At 39.5% G+C, this 16,035-nt stretch overlaps 1 protein-coding gene across 1 annotated transcript in view; it reads right to left on the bottom strand.

The window, feature by feature from the left end:
• The window catches only part of TPD52 (tumor protein D52), a 127,951-nt gene that overhangs the window by 55,516 nt on the left and 56,400 nt on the right, over window positions 1-16,035 (bottom strand). Inside the window, exon 6 of the mRNA XM_055798482.1 lies at window positions 12,520-12,701. Within this exon, the coding sequence (XP_055654457.1) occupies window positions 12,520-12,701 (182 nt within the window). The remainder of the gene's footprint in view (window positions 1-12,519; window positions 12,702-16,035) is intronic.

The raw sequence follows: 16,035 nt of genomic DNA, 5'->3' as shown, positions 1-16,035 counted from the left end.
TAAAAATTATAATAAATTGCTATTTCCATCCTTGTTCCACACAAGCACATGTGAAAAGAGAAGCAGCAAGGACTGTGTTGCTTTTATTAGCATATTAGTAAGCAGAAAAGAAAAATAAATTTCTCTTAAATATCAGACATGCAATAAAATGTTAAGAGGGGTGTTCTGCCTCTAAACACCACTTTTCCTTTTTATTCAGGTTTGCTGAGCTGCCTGGCAAAGCGGCTGAATCCCCTACACAGCTTGGAAACACTCAGCCTTAAAATTCTTACCTTCCTTTGTAGGAATTTACCTGCCTTTGTGCCCTAGTTGGATAATGGCATCTAAATAGGCTGACAAGGAGTTACAGAAAGCATCAGGGGAACAAAACCATGTCAGGGGTTTGGTGTGTAGGAGTAACAGAATTGATTTTATCAGCCTTTTGGGCCTATTCCAAGTGGCAGTCAACACCCACTTCTCCCTTGATGAACCATCCCTCTGTACAGACAGCTGATGCAAATACAAATGCATGACTAAATCCCCAATGGCCACAGGCAGCTTTTAAGTATCTTCAAGGATGGAGACTCCACAACCTCTCTGGGTAACTCATGCCAGTCTCAGTCACTTTCACAGTAAAAAAGTGTTCAGAGGGAACCTCCTGTGTTTCAGCGTGTGCCCAGTGCCTCTGGTCCTGTCACTGGGCACCACTGAAAAGAGCCTGGCTCAGTCTTCTTTGTACCCTGCCTTCACGTATTTGTAGACATTGATGAGATCCCCCCTGAGCCTTCTCTTCTCCAGGCTGAAGAGTCCCAGCTCTCTCAGCCTCTCCTCATTGGAAAGATGTTCCAGTCCATCATCTTAGGGTCCTTCACTGGACGGTCTCCTGAACTGGGGAGCCCAAAACTGGCCCCAGCACTCCCGGTCTGGCCTCACCAGGACTGAGTGGAGGAGAAGGATTATCTCCCTCCACTCACGGGCAATGCTTTACCTAATGCAGCCCAGGACACCACTCATCGTCTTTGTCAGAAGGGCACACTGCTAGCTCATGTTCAACTTTGTGTCCACCAGGACCACCAGGGCCTTTTTTGCCAAGCTGCTTTCCAGTCTGGTAGCCCCAGCACGTACTGGTGCCTGGGGTTTTTCCTCCCCAGAGAAAGGACTTTGCAATTCTTTTTGTTGAACTTCACAAGGCTCCTGTCCGCCCATCTCTCCAGCCCGTCAAAGTCCCTCTGGATGATAGCACAACCACCCTTTGTAACAACTCCTCTGAGTTCTGTACTCTAGGCAAACTTGCTGACGGTACATTCCATCCCATCAGCGAGGTCGCTAATGAAGATGTTAAACAGGACTGGAGCCAGTATCGAGCCCTGCCGTACACTGCTAGTTACCGACCTCCAGCTCGAGTAATCTTAGTATTACATAGCAGACTGAGAAGAATTATCAGTAAAATAATTCTGTACATCATCTCTAGTTTTGCCAATATTAACAACTTTATCCTATCTTTCTGCTATTGAGTGTCCTAAAGTCTTGGCTCTTGCAGTTGTACAGCTACACAAGAAGTTCAATTGCCTTTTTAAAAAAGTTGGTTTAATTAAAAATTCCTATTCTGCCAAGTCAAAAAAGAAGTGATGTGAACTCAAAGACTAGAGAACCCCAAAAGTAATAAAACAAAACATAAAACCAACTTTAACGTCATGATTTGTGAGAGGCTTGACTCATGCCTTCTGAAGAGCTCGAGGTTGATGTATTACCTGCAGAGTGTTTCCCTAGCTGTGTTAATTCCCTTCTCAGACTTGCTTACTGAAACTGCTCCAGAGGGATGAATAATTAATTACCACCATGGTTATATGATAGCATTAATTTTCCTGGGTAAGATCTATTTTATATGAAGACTTATAATTCACATTTGGTCCAAACCATCATTAATATGGTTTCTCAACCCAGAAACTAAATAGCTTCTGTCTTTGGGCAAGTTTACACCTCAGTGGATTGCCATGAGCTAGTTTAGACCAAGCTGGCTCCCAAACTGAAATCAAAGGCCACATTAGCGCAACACTGCAGCTCAACTGATTATCCTCAGAAGAGGGTTTAGCACACAATTACACCCAACCTAATAAAGCAGTTATACTGCCTCAGTAACCTACACATTTAGCCCTTACATCTGTTACAGTAACAGGTCAAAGTGACCAGACTAAGCCAGAAACATCTGCACATTGCTCCACAGTTTAATAAAGTACAGTTCCCTGTACGCCTGAAAAGTACCACACACCTATATAACTACCATGTCCCTACCTCATCTGTTGTCACCCAGAGTCACTGGTCAGTGAAACATGTTGGGGACCATTAGGGTTTTCACTAAAATTCATGTTCTTCTGCATCTAGAATGGCTGAGATTCCTCGAGCCTTGTCTAGCTATTGAGGCAATTAATATACTTTACTGGAAGTATTTAAGGGACAGATCTTCCTGCATGCAAATGGCAAGGCTTTCTTAAAGTGTGGGGCAAAAGAAAAAAGAATTTCCAAATATGCTGCATATAGAGATTCAAGTCATTTATACTCACCGATTTCAAAACAAAATACTAGAAACAATTTCAATTCTTCTGCCAAAACATGACTTTATAATCCTAGTTTCTATGGTTCTTGACAGCCAATAGCTGGATTAGGCAAAAAGAGAGAGTTTAACCTACCTCAACTTTTACAGACAACACTCAAGCCTTCCAATGCGGTAATAAGTTTCTCAAGCCTTTTCTTCCCTATTATGAGTGCACGTCCACATATGAGAAGAAGTGTGGCTTAAAGAGTATTTACAGACTTTGACACTGCCAGAAAAGCTCCGGGCCACCTATGGACTGCTTTGTTCTCCCAAGATGTCTTATACAGCATATTCCATATCCCATTTATCATTACGCCCTGGGAAGACAAAGCTGGCACAAAATTTTCACCAGTAAATGCTACGAGTTTTGTGAGATTTTTTTTCCTCCAAAGGCAATTAAATCCCATAACTCTCTGCTACTTTAAACTTATTATAGAAGTGAAAATACAGATGAAAAAGTGACTGGCAGGCTCGCATGCACTGCTGTGGCCATAATCCCAGGTCTATGCTGTTTATTCCATACCACATGCTGTGTAGGGTGCCTCATTAATATGGATTAACTGTACTTTCGATACCCAACACCTAACCTGCGGTATTATTACATTAACTAAACTCTAAAGTATCTATCTGGGATGAAAAATTTACAGTATAGTAAAAAAAATGTTTACAGACTTTGGGCTCCAGGAACTCTGGAAGCACAGTCTTGTGCATTACAGAACCACACAAAGCCAATACCTCCATCTGTGGCTGAAAATAACCACTGAAGAATGATGTACAGTGGGTGGCAAAAACAGTCACAACTGTAAAGTAACCAAGCAAATAATAATAACCAAGCTATGTCCATAGGGGATAAAAATGCTATAATTTCCAAAATTCATGCTGCTATAAATAAGTTAGAGGTTATTTGCTGAAGTACACAGATGAAGTTTGCAATCACATGGCTATTCTGCATGCCTGTTTTAAAAAAATAAAGAGAGCTGAAATTGTTCCGACAGCAGACAGAGTGGCACCGTGTGTATTGTTTGGGCTCGGAGCAATGGCGAATTGCACTATATAGAAGCTTTGTAGAAAAGGGAGTTCATCCCACCTCCCTGCATTTAGCCCTCTTCAAGATAAACAATAAGGCTTCCTTTTTAAGTTGCAATGTTGGTATGTGGGAACAGGACAACAAGATCAGTCCTGTTTACTATTTCTCCCTGGAATTTGGGCACAGTTTGAGACCAAAGGCTGACCAGAATGCCAAAGCCCAAGTTTGCTGATGACTAGTGCAAACCACCTTGGTCCTTAGAGAATTTCAACATAACATTCTGGTGATTTTCATCACAGAAAGAGACTGGTTTTCACAGTGTGGAGACTGGCTGTCTGGTTATGTATTCCACAGAAGATACAAACTGGAAGAGATTCAGGAAAGCATGTGCACACTTCGTATTATACTTCAGCAAATTTTACCAGGTCATAATTATTCAACAATTCAAAAACAATATTTAAGTTCATCTTTCAAAATGCAGAGGAATTTTGCCCTCTAGTAGGCAGGATAATTTGGAACCAAAGGAGGGTGAGGGAGGAGCAAGGCAGTATCAAAAACATGTTAGCAACATGACACTGATGGATGTAAACTGTTTGAAGTTATAGGCACAAAGGCAATCCCTGTTATATAAACCGACCAGATTCTCCCAGGCTGCTTTCCTGGTCAGGTAAGTGTTCATGTTGACTAAATAAGATTATGTTAATAGGTATTTTAGTAATCATTTCTGCTTTAATTATGTATATAAATGAACAAATCTCAGGACAATTACTTATAAAGCTTTCCAACAGCATTATGAGAAGAAACATACCACATACTGCTATAACACGGCCACCTCTAAAACATGGCAACTGCTTAAAAACACACAACAAATCTGCAAATTCTAACAGTTCAGTAGAGAAACGGTGGTAAAAAGCTGAGCAGTAATATGTAAGCTAAAAAGGCTTACTAACTTATATAATACTGAATAGATATAATAATATAAAACTTTAATTATAAATGTAAAATCATATTTATATTTGAAATATATATTAGCAATCGGTATTGGAAAAAAGAATGCAGAGAACAAGCCTGGAAGGGGTACAAGTAGTAAACAACGGAGCACATGAACGAGGCAATGGCAGCAAAAGATGATGGAAGGAAGGAAGATAATGTATTCCCTGTAAGAGACTGGTTACACATTTTCTCCATCACCTTACAAGATTTTTTCTACAGTGTGGCTACTACTAGAAAGGCTTGTGAGAAAAAAAGACCAATCTGTTGGGAATGAAAACTGCAACAGAAGGAAAGCAATGAAGGAGGAAACAACCGATTTAATACTGATGAGCTAACAGCAACAATTTGTACACATAAATAAAACCAGAAAATACTGCTAGTACAGTTACTGTGTTCATTCTTCTCGCTTACCAAAAGTGGGAGTTAAAAATAATTTTCCTCAGCAGACCTTGAGCCTCTTCTAAGCAAGACTACACCATGGAAATCAGAAGCAATTTTGCACACCAACCCAGCATGATGTGCACTTCATCAGTACTTTCAACATGCATTAATATTAATGTAAAAAAAATACTAAGTTTCAACAGGTTTTCAGTCTCATATGACATGTTTTTTCTGCATCTGCATGAGTCTGAAAATTGTACTTGCAAAAGCATCGTTTATTGTATAACTTGTACTGCTGGTTAGCAATTTCCTCTTTCCCCTTGAGAATTACACATAACAGATAGATGCTATTTTGCTGGCAACAGACAGTAAAAAGGAAGTAGACCACTGTAAAAACAAACATGTAAAACTAAAATCAGCATTACTGCAGCAAGAAATGTCTCCTGTATCTATCACAGTAATTACTTTTCTTTTTAAGCAGTAATAGTTCCATCAACATTTAAAGTTTTACATGAAAGCTGTCGCATGTACCAGCCTGCCAGAACAGCAACACTCCAGTAAGTATAGGATAGGGAAGAAATACATATTCTAAGGAAAACATCACTAAATCTCTCCACTGCCACCAGGTCTGTATCCTGCAGATGGCCCATACTGCTACTCAAAGACTTTTCTCCCAATTAGTCACAGACGCCAGGTTAAAGCGTAAATTTGATGCTTGTGATTCCTCTGGCAAAGGCCCTGAGGAAGGGAGCAGGGTGCCGGGTCTCTCTATCGGCCAGCCTCCTGCCAGTTGTCTGGTCTTTACTTAATTTTAAAAGAAAGAGTTAGAAAGGTTATGTCTTTAACATTGTCTCTCTAAACCTTTCCATAATAATCTTGCACCATTATCTACACAAAAGTCAGGAAAACTAGGGTCCAGCAGGCAAAGGGTGAATTTACCACACACCAACATCTTCCCATGTGCAAGTATCTTTGCTGCACATGAGAGTAGTTTACTTGGTGCTTTGTGCGAGGTAGCTCCTTCTGGTTGAAAGATGCACTAATTGTTCCAGAAGCATATTCACATGGCATCAAAATGGGATAGTTGGCTCCAAAGTCACCCTCCGGCCTAACATGCCGTGACTTTATTTAATACGCAAACCGGAACTAAACCAAATGGTGCCTTCTTGTGCCTCCCTCCTGCACAAAATCTCCCTCCATGCACCTCTGGGTTTTTTTCAGAAATTGATTTTTTTTTAATCTTACAAGATCTTTTAAACAGTTTCAACTATCACTAATAAATTTAAAGACTGTCTTAATCAAACAAATGTGCTGGAAAACAGGCAGCCTTATTCACATTACCCAGTCTAAAAAGAAACATTGTTTTAATTGGATTCCATTCTGCCTTTATCTATAAAATATTTTAAAAATAGAAGAAAAAGAGAAGAATTTAAAACGTTTCCCAAATAAAATTAACCCTGGCAGCCATTCAAACCGCGTAAATATTTTGATATAATTTACAGAAACAGCATTAGGTAATGTTTTATGACGCTCATTAAGCTGTCATGTTCTAAATCACAACTGGCATCAAATGATTTCTTCCCTCCTCTACTACTTAAGTTTGGCAAATACGCACTGTATAAAAGGTGTCAAGTAAAATTGCCACAGGATATACTGGAAATCCCTGCACCAGCTGCATACTCAAAACATAAAGGAAGTGTCTTTCTGATCCTACAGCCTGATAATACTGGAGTTGCTGGAGGGTTACAGCAGTCTTTGAAAATAAAGCTTCATTACATTGGCATGGAGAGGTGCAGTTTAATCCTTTGGAAGCTGGTCCTGCAATCCTACATTTCAGAAAATTGCTGAAAGCCATTGTGCTTTTGATGGGAACTGGTCATTAACAGTACAGGTGCAGACCATGCAACAGGCAGTGTCAGCACAACCCCTTCCCACATTTTCTGGTTCTTAAGAATTCCATCTGATAATGGCAGAAGCAGGCTGTAACAGCACCTTTTTGCCATGGATTAAGTTGTTGCTCAATTGGAGATCTAAGGCAGACACTTTCCTCTTTAGGACTTCATTTCCTCTGCATGTTAAAAGAAAAAAGAAAATACACCACTTTCTTCCTATAGCTGAAAAGTTATTTCACCCTTACTTCCTACAGACCCTTTCTCATTTGTATACACTCTGGATGCTTTACAGAATTGCTGTATGTTGATGGCATAAAATGCAAACTTAATACAGCATTTAAGTCAAAGTGTATTAAAGAAGCATGTTTGTACTAATTACAGTATATTTAGTACAGCACATATTAAATAAAACCTTGAAATCATAAGGGTAATAAATATTCTTGTCACATTAAATAAATAACAAAATGCCATTGATATTTATAATCAAATGCACCCTTGTCCAACCCTGTGAGATTTTGCCAGTATCTTTTATCTAAGCAAACTGATGCATGCTTCCTATCTCAATACCATCAATGTTGATAATGAAATATATTCTTTGCCATCCTGTGAAAACAGCTTTCCCAGAGAGGATAGGAAGAAGGAAACAAACAGTGAAACCCAAAAGGAAATAGTTAGCAGGTTCTTCAAATGTTTATACGATTTGAATTTTCTATTATTATTGTTCTAAGGTTTCTTATACTTAATAGTTTGTGGTGTTTTCTTTTGTCTGTTTTTGTGTTGGTTTGTTTTTTTTTAAAGGCTGAAGTTTACTTTAGAAGAAGTGATGGGAAAAAAAAATTATGTAGTTACTTCAAATCTTCCAAGTGAGGGACACCTTTTTTTGTAGTTGCTCTTTTACACAAGACAGTCTTGAGAAAGAAAGAATCCTTTCTTATGGCCACATGGTGGTAATGCTACAGGGTCTTTCACTTAGACATTCCAAGAAATCACAACTGTCAGGATCAGGACGCAGCAGTTTAAGAGAACAAGTTTTACAAACAAGAACCTCTTGTAGGTTTTTTGTTTATTTTCAAGTAACTTCTAGTCAAAGAGCGAAGGACATTATACGACAAAAAGAAAACTGTATTATAGTATCGTGAAAGTAGTTGAGTTCTGGTGAGAAAAAGCTAAACAATCTAGGAAATATCAACAGCACATGTCCTTGTAAAGATACCTTTTTACATAAATGCAAGAGTTTTTTTTCCTTTAAAGATGATAAACTAGTATTTTGAAGGAGTTGCCAAATACCTGAAAAGACAACACAGTAAACCCAAAGATCAGCATCAGAATACAGGTTCTCGAAGAGCCATGCTCTCAAAACTGACTTCATAAAAATGATATCATGAAGTTCTGTGTCTGAAGATTAAATCTGGTTCTTCTGTCCTGAACTGATGGCCTTCAAGAAATCATCTGTTATCTGTAAATTAAAATGCCCACTCTTCTCCTTGACACGAACAATAAACACTTTGCAAATAAACCAGTGAACAGTTCTGATTACATCACATACAATATGGTGATAAGGTCACTTTTGTCAGCAAGTGAATTAACTAAAATAACAGTAACAAAGTCTTACTGCAGTCACCAATTTAAGCTGGTATAGATCTAAATACACACTGCAAATTCCACCCAGTTACTTTCAAGCTTTGGTAGAAGATATTCTAGCACTAGTTTGACCTTTATTCTGATGATCAAATGCAGTTACTGCCTTCCAAAGAGAAGCCAGTGTCCATCAAAAGACTCTAAGCCTTCACGCTTACTAAGACACTGGCATATGAAAAGACTGTATTTGTTTTGATTAGACAAACTTTACTCTGTAAATCCATGAGCTGCTGCCTTTATAAGCAGATCAAAGCAATTGTACAAGCAAAGGCATAAGTCTTCCCACTACTTTTTAATAAGCAGGAGACCCAAACTCAGCAGCACCTGAATGCTATTGATGACATACACAGCTAGCCAAGACAGCAGTTTTCTGTGTTTATTTTTGATTCCATGAGTAGTTTGCAAATATTGTGTTACAAATCCCAGTTAGAAAGGAACTGGTACAACCGTGTTTATGACACAGCACCTTATGACAAGCTAAAGATAAACAACAGAACAAAAGATTGCACGTGACTGCAATTTTTTGCAAATCCAGGTAAATTTTAGAAATTGCAATTCCACAAACACAATGAATTGGAAAAGGTGGCAAGTTTTATTTATCTATTTTCTTACACAAATATTTTTATTTAGAGGATTAAGTCCATATAGCATTTAAACACTTAATTAGTCAGAGACAAATTCAGGTTCCTGGACTGAAATGAGGAGAAAAGGGATTTGAATCAGTCACCTACATCTCAAATGAATGCTCTAAGTCCATCAAACCCAAAGCATCATCACTACCACTTCCACTGCCACTACATTCTCAATGTTGTAAATGCTGTCTGTATTGTTTTGTGAACTACCACCTTTAGTTCCAAATTTTATTTCATAAGAAAAAAAATGCTCAGGCTATTAATTACCCTCTCTCCACTCCCGCTCAAAAGCAGTGAGAAGGAAGTAGAAACAAGCCTTAGGTGGATCTGCTTGTTTTTATCATTGTAACAGGCAGCCAAAAATGTAACTGGCCTAAGACAGTCTCAGCCCCAGCCTTATTACGCTCCCAGCATCAATGGACAACTGACTGAGGCATCTGCTCCAACAGCAGTTTTCCCAGGCCTCATTTTCCCCTGTACCCTCCAACATGCACCACAAAAAAAAGACATACAACACTAATTAGGAAGAAGATGAGAGCAGGGAAGGAGTTGACAGACACTTGTCTGCCTGGGAGCTTTTTTAGGAAGACCTATTTCGTCACTGGCCCCCAATTTGTCTTGCCACCCAAGTATCCCAGAGCACCATGACAAAATGAGCTATTAACACCACACAAGGAAACAAGTAAGCAGCAGGCTCAGCATGAATCGTAGTTAGGGATTTGAAGAGAACGTACAAAGTTGCCTGCTCCCCAAACCTGGGAGGAAGCACGCAAGCAAACATGGGACAAGGCAAAGGGGGCAGCACTGGAAGCAAGGATGGGGCATGAGTGCATGGAGCCTTGCTATGAACCATGCCAGGAAGCAGTTGAGAGCTATGGGTCACAATCAGAGAGGAGACCAAGACAGACAGCGTCACAGTGGATGTCTGCTATGGGCTGCCTGATCAGAAAGAGCAAGTGGATGAAGCCTCATTCAAACAACCAGAAGCCATCTCATGACTGCAGGCCCTGATTCTCACAGGGGACTTCAGATGTCCTGATGTCTGCTCAAGCAGAAACAAACACAGAGCAGAACAAGCAATCCAGAGTGAGTGCCCTGGCATCATCCTTTGCCACAAGTGCCAGACAGCCCAGCCAGGGAAGGTCTCCCGCCAGACACGTTACTCAGGGCAGGAGAACACTGTCTGGGAACATGGTAGCTGATGGCAGCCTCAGCTGCAGTGACCACCAATGCCAAGAGCTTACAAACTGAAGGAAAGTGAGAAAGACAAGTGGCAGAAGAGAGATCTGGGCTCCAGGACATTACTTTGGTTTATTCAGGGTAGACAAGTGTCCTGGCTTCAGTTGGGACAGAGATAATTTTCTTCTTAGTAGCTGGTGCAGTGCTGTGTTTTGGATTTGGTGTGAGAACAATGTTGGTAACACACTTACCTTTTAAGCTGTTGCTGGGTGATGTTTATACTCAGTCAAGGACTTTTCAGTTTCCCGGGCCCTGCCAGCGAGAGGGCTGGAGGGGCACAGGACATTGGGAGGGGACACAGCCAGGACAGGCGACCCAAACTAGCCAAAGGGATATTCCATACCATGGGATGTCATACTCGGCAATAAAAGCTGGGGTTAGAAGAAGTAAGGGGGGGACATCCAGAATTATGGCATTTGTCTTCCCAAATAACGGTTACACGTGATGGAGCCCCGCTTTCCTGGGGATGGCTGAACACCTGCCTGCCCATGGGAAGCAGTGAATGAATTCCTTGCTTTGCTTTGCTTGCATGTGCAGCTTTTACTTTACCTATTCAACTGTCTTTACCTCAATCCACAGGTTTTCTCACTTTTATTCTTCTCCTTGTCTCCCCCATCCCGCTGTGGGGAGAGCGAAGAAGCATGTGGAGCTTTGTCGCCAGCTAGGGTTAAACCATGACAAGAAGCTCTCCCGACTTGAAAAGGTGCCCAGAGAGAGGCCATTGATCCATAAGGAACTGATAAATTCATCAATGCTCTACAGTGGTCTTCCCCAACGTTCAAAAGTTGAGCTGGCCTGGCAGAAGGACAGCTCAGCTGAACAGGGAGCTTCAGTCTGAACTCTACCATAAAAACAAAATGAATGGCCACAGACTGAGATGAATGCAGAAGCATTCCTCAGACGTGCAAGAATGGACTGGGAAAGGCAAAGCTTATCTAGATTTAGAATAGCAAGAGATACAAAGAGCAACAAGGATTTTACCACTACAGCAGCAGCAAAAGACAGAAAATCTTCTGCTGATGCCAAATGTGACAGGCATAAAGGACACTGCTCATCCTGGGCCATCAATCACATATGCTTTAAAAGTCACAGACCTATCCAAAAAAGGAAGTTGAGTATACAATGCTCTGATAAAATACTATCACAAACTTGCACAGTAACGTGATTATTTCTGTTAAATCTTGTTTTTTTAAAAAAAACCCCAACTATTTCAGAACTGCTTATCACAGGAACACGATTTAGACACAGTGACCTTGCTGATTAACAATGATATTCCTCCTCTCTCAAGGAAAAAAAGAAAGAGGGAAAAAGAGATGGACCAATAATAGTGATGTTATGAATTCGAACACATGGTATTTTGCCTACATATTAAAAACTAAGCATTAAAGCAACCTGGAGACAAATTAAATAGACAAGATATTCTTGAATAGTACATAATCATGAGGCGCTAAAGACAGTTTAGTAACCTTACAAATGCCGCTTCCACTAGAATTTGTTGCTTTCTTACCTTTTAGCTCTAACTACTGCATTCCCCAGCACACCTGTTCTAGTTCCACCACAGCTGTTCTAGTTCAGGACACACAGTGGAACCTGCCACCAAAGTCTATACAAAATCTTCTTCTACAATATATTTGACCACATTAGCACTGATCATCTCTTATAAACAGTATTATCACAAATAATGTGTAAACTCCCTAGTACATCACCTCACGTATATACATTTAGCACAGAAAGTTCTTGCCTAAGGAGGCTTACCATTTACATGGGATTAAATTTCCACATCCACAAAACTCTCAAGTATTTCAATAGTTAGTGCTTGTTTTAACAACTCAGATGATAGTGATGTCCCCTCTCCTCAGTGACAAAACACCCAGTAACTTCCCTTGGTCATCATAAGCTGGAAAAATGTAGATAGCAACAATGCAAACTTGCAAAGGAATCTGCATTCAAGATGATGTCTGAGCTATCCAGATTTGTCTGTGACCATACTTTTATTCTGCACAACATGTTAACTTCTACGGTTTAAACCACAAAATTCATATGAACTACCCAAGCTCAGTCCAGAAGATGGTCAAATCCCATTAACTAAGAATTTCAGTATGTCATTCACATATGTTAATTGCTTACCATAAGTTTATTACTTACTTCCCATCCACTCCTGGTCTTTTGCACACACAGTGAAACTTGCCACCAAAATCTATATAAAGATCATCTTCCACAACATGAAATATTCGACCAATGGCAATTTTATCTTTGGCAGGTCCCATCTGAATTAAAGGAGAGCGTCTCAACATAGATGCAAAGGATTCCGATTTCTCTGAAGGAACCTACAAATAAATAATAATAAAAAAACATTTCAGAAAACATACTCTCAGAAGGAGGAAGTAAATTAAACAACACACAAAATTTATTCACTAAATTACAAGCAAAGATTTCAAGTGTCTGGCACATTTTTAGTAAAGACTTCTAAGAAGGCACCTGATACATTTCTCCAGCCCCAAACATTTTACCCATTAAAGGTAAAGCTTTCATTAATTCAGTCACACAAAAACATAATTTGGATCTCCTGAAAACATCTGCCAGTTCTACTATTGATTACATAAGTTGATTTGAAAATGCATTCCCAATGTTAGGAGATGCTCCTGAAAAAGAACATCTGTCATGTCTTTGGTGAAAACCAAAACAGAATTAGTACCTTGCAGCTATTCATGCAGCTGTTTAATAATGAATAATACTTAAATCTTTGTTTTAAAGAACAAAACCATTTTGGCAAAGCAGCAAAAGTAGAAGGCATGCACAGGACTGATACAACACATTAAAAAATTCTAAACCATCACCTTTTAGTAGGGCCTGTAGCAACAGAAAATGGGGTAATAGCTTTAAACTAGAAGAGGGTAGATTTAGATTAGATATTAGGAAGAAATTCTTTACTGTGAGGGTGGTGAGGCACTGGCACAGGTTGCCCAGAGAAGCTGTGGATGCCCCATCCCTGGAATTGGCTGGATGGGGCCTTGAGCAACCTGGTCCAGTGGAAGGTGTCCCTGCCCATGGCAGGAGGGTAGGAACTAGATGACCTTTAAAGGTCCCTTTCAATCCAAACCATTCTGTGATTCTCTCATTTTTCACCTACAATATCAAAGTAAATATTTTAATTCATTAACTAACTAAATAAAATGCCAGTTTCTTCTTAAGAGAGCTTTTGGAAAATGGAAGAACATAAATCCTCCTGCTCTTTCTCATGGAGACATCTCTGTTCTGTGATCTGAAAAACCTGACTATCACAGGCTACGCATTGTATGTTAGGTGAAAATACCCAGTTGTATCTAAGTGAGACTCATTCTCAGATACACCTTCCCTGATAGACTAAATTTGACCACTTTTTAAGATGTGAAATTCAATTAGTAAGAAAAACCTTCTTGCCAGTAACAAATGAAAGGGTCAACACATTTTGGAAGCAACACGTACCTGAAATCTGAAAGTGAAACTAAGGAAATAATTCCATAGATGGATAAACAGATTAAAAAATGAAATTAATTTCCCCCCGCATCTGGTGGTAATTAACTGATCCAATAATTACTTCATGCAAAATTTCAGACTAATTTCAAGCCAGCAGAAGAGCTAATAAGAAAAAAAATAATCAAGCAATTGAACGTTTAAAGATCTGTTGGCTTCCATGACACACTTTCCCATTGACCACTTCAAGTGAATGCTGAAAATCCATCTATATTCTGTGTGAACAGAGAATAATGCCATTGTTTTCCACTTGTACATTTGGAAGCTTTTGTTCTTGGGGAAGTCAAAACAAGAGACAGTTTTGAATTACACCTCTGCTGGAAGGCACAAACAGCATGGGTTGTTCTGACATGACATAGCCTCAGGAATTACAAGCTAGAGATCTGACACCTGATAAATCTGCTGCTTTAGAAACAGGAACTATTAAATGTAGCGTCCCAAGGACAAGGGCTGGACAAAGTGCAACGTCTGCACAGGTGTATGCACACACACCACAAAAACAAGGGTGACAGTAGAACACAAACAGAGCAATAGGATTTTAAACAGAAAAGCTAGTATCAGATAAGGTTCCAAACATAGGTTTGTTTGAATTTCACAATGCAGTTTAAATTCAAATAGATGAAAATTAATTTTACAGGATGCATTTGTAAGTGCTCCAAGAATACATGCAAAACAGTGGAAGCAATAAAAGGAAGTATTTAAATGAGATTCATGATATGAATTGAGGGGGCAGCAGCAGTCTAGATGCAACTTTAAATCCATGTATAAGCCATAAGCTAAAAGTAAACATTTCAAAATTAACACCCCCTAAAAATTACTCCATCTGGGCACGAGATCATAAATCAATCCTCATACTGAAATGCCAAAACCTGTTTTAAAGGAAACTGAGGTACAACAAAGTGCAAAATGTAATAGTCTTCCACCAGCTTTTTCACTATGAACTCTAGTGAGTTTGCAGAATCATCCGATTGGTTTGGAACTCAACTGTTTGCTCCTGTAAAGTAACAGAACACTTTTCCACTATCCTGTACGCACATAATCATTGTTTTCAAAAATGATACATCTCATCTTGACTATGCCTTGCCACTCAACACCAAGTTACTGCAGTCAAATACAACAAAACTCGATGGTCAACTACTTTATCCATTGAATTGATTGTTCAATTCCCCACTTCCCTAACCAGTGTTACCGCATTTCTCTGTCTTTCACACCTGACTTAAGTCAATTTGTCTAGGGAAGATGATGCCAATGAAAACAATCATCCAGAAAGTGATAGCAGGAATGCTCATAGCAGAGGATTTCTAGTAGATGCTCTGTCTCTCAGATGGATGTAGCTGAGTGCTACAAACAAAAACAACTTCCCAATTAAGAGTTAACATTATCAAAGGGAGATGCCTGCAGGGACTTAAGAAATACACATATGTAAATGCAGAAGGGCAGCATATACGATACTGAAGAGATGCACACAAGCACAGTATCATCAGCTGGCAGAGATGCTGGCTTTTCAGGAACCAGTGTTTCAGAATAAATCATCTTTCCAAATACTTTTGCTGCTCCATCTATGAGACCAAACATCTGACAAAAATCTTTCTGCAGTCCTCCAAAATCTCTGTTAAGTCTTCTTAATTTAGAATACAAGTCTATGTGTTTAAACCAACCAAGCAGGCACCACCACCATGCCCTCTCTTGCCCTCTCTACTCCCTCCAAGACAACTCCTGTCCCCTTATGCCACCACTGAAACTTGTACTACCCCAGAGTAAGCCTGTTTCAGGAATGTAACAAAGAGAAGCTATTTACTTTCTTGTAAGGACGGTTTTCTGTTGGTCTCAGTTCCAAACTAGATCACCAAAGGACCAAGCGAGTATCAGAATGAACAAACAAGAGTGTGAGAGTGCCCACAAACAAGTACAAAGTTAAGAACAAGGCAGCAACATACAAACTCAGGATGATACAGACTACTATAATTTCATCCCAGAATATTTTCAGCTATCCTTCATAGCAAGGCAAACTAATAAGAAAATTGGTTTAGGGAAAAAAACACACCAAAATCCTACTACTAATAATTATAAAAAAAACACCAAAAAAGGCAGATGTTACCATTGTAGGCTAATGCATATATACTCCCCACTAAGTTCAAGTCTTTCTTT

The sequence above is a fragment of the Falco peregrinus genome, chromosome 3 (genome assembly GCF_023634155.1).
Source record: "Falco peregrinus isolate bFalPer1 chromosome 3, bFalPer1.pri, whole genome shotgun sequence".
In the NCBI taxonomy this organism is placed as follows: domain Eukaryota; kingdom Metazoa; phylum Chordata; class Aves; order Falconiformes; family Falconidae; genus Falco; species Falco peregrinus.
This window is presented reverse-complemented; position numbering and strand designations above follow the sequence as displayed.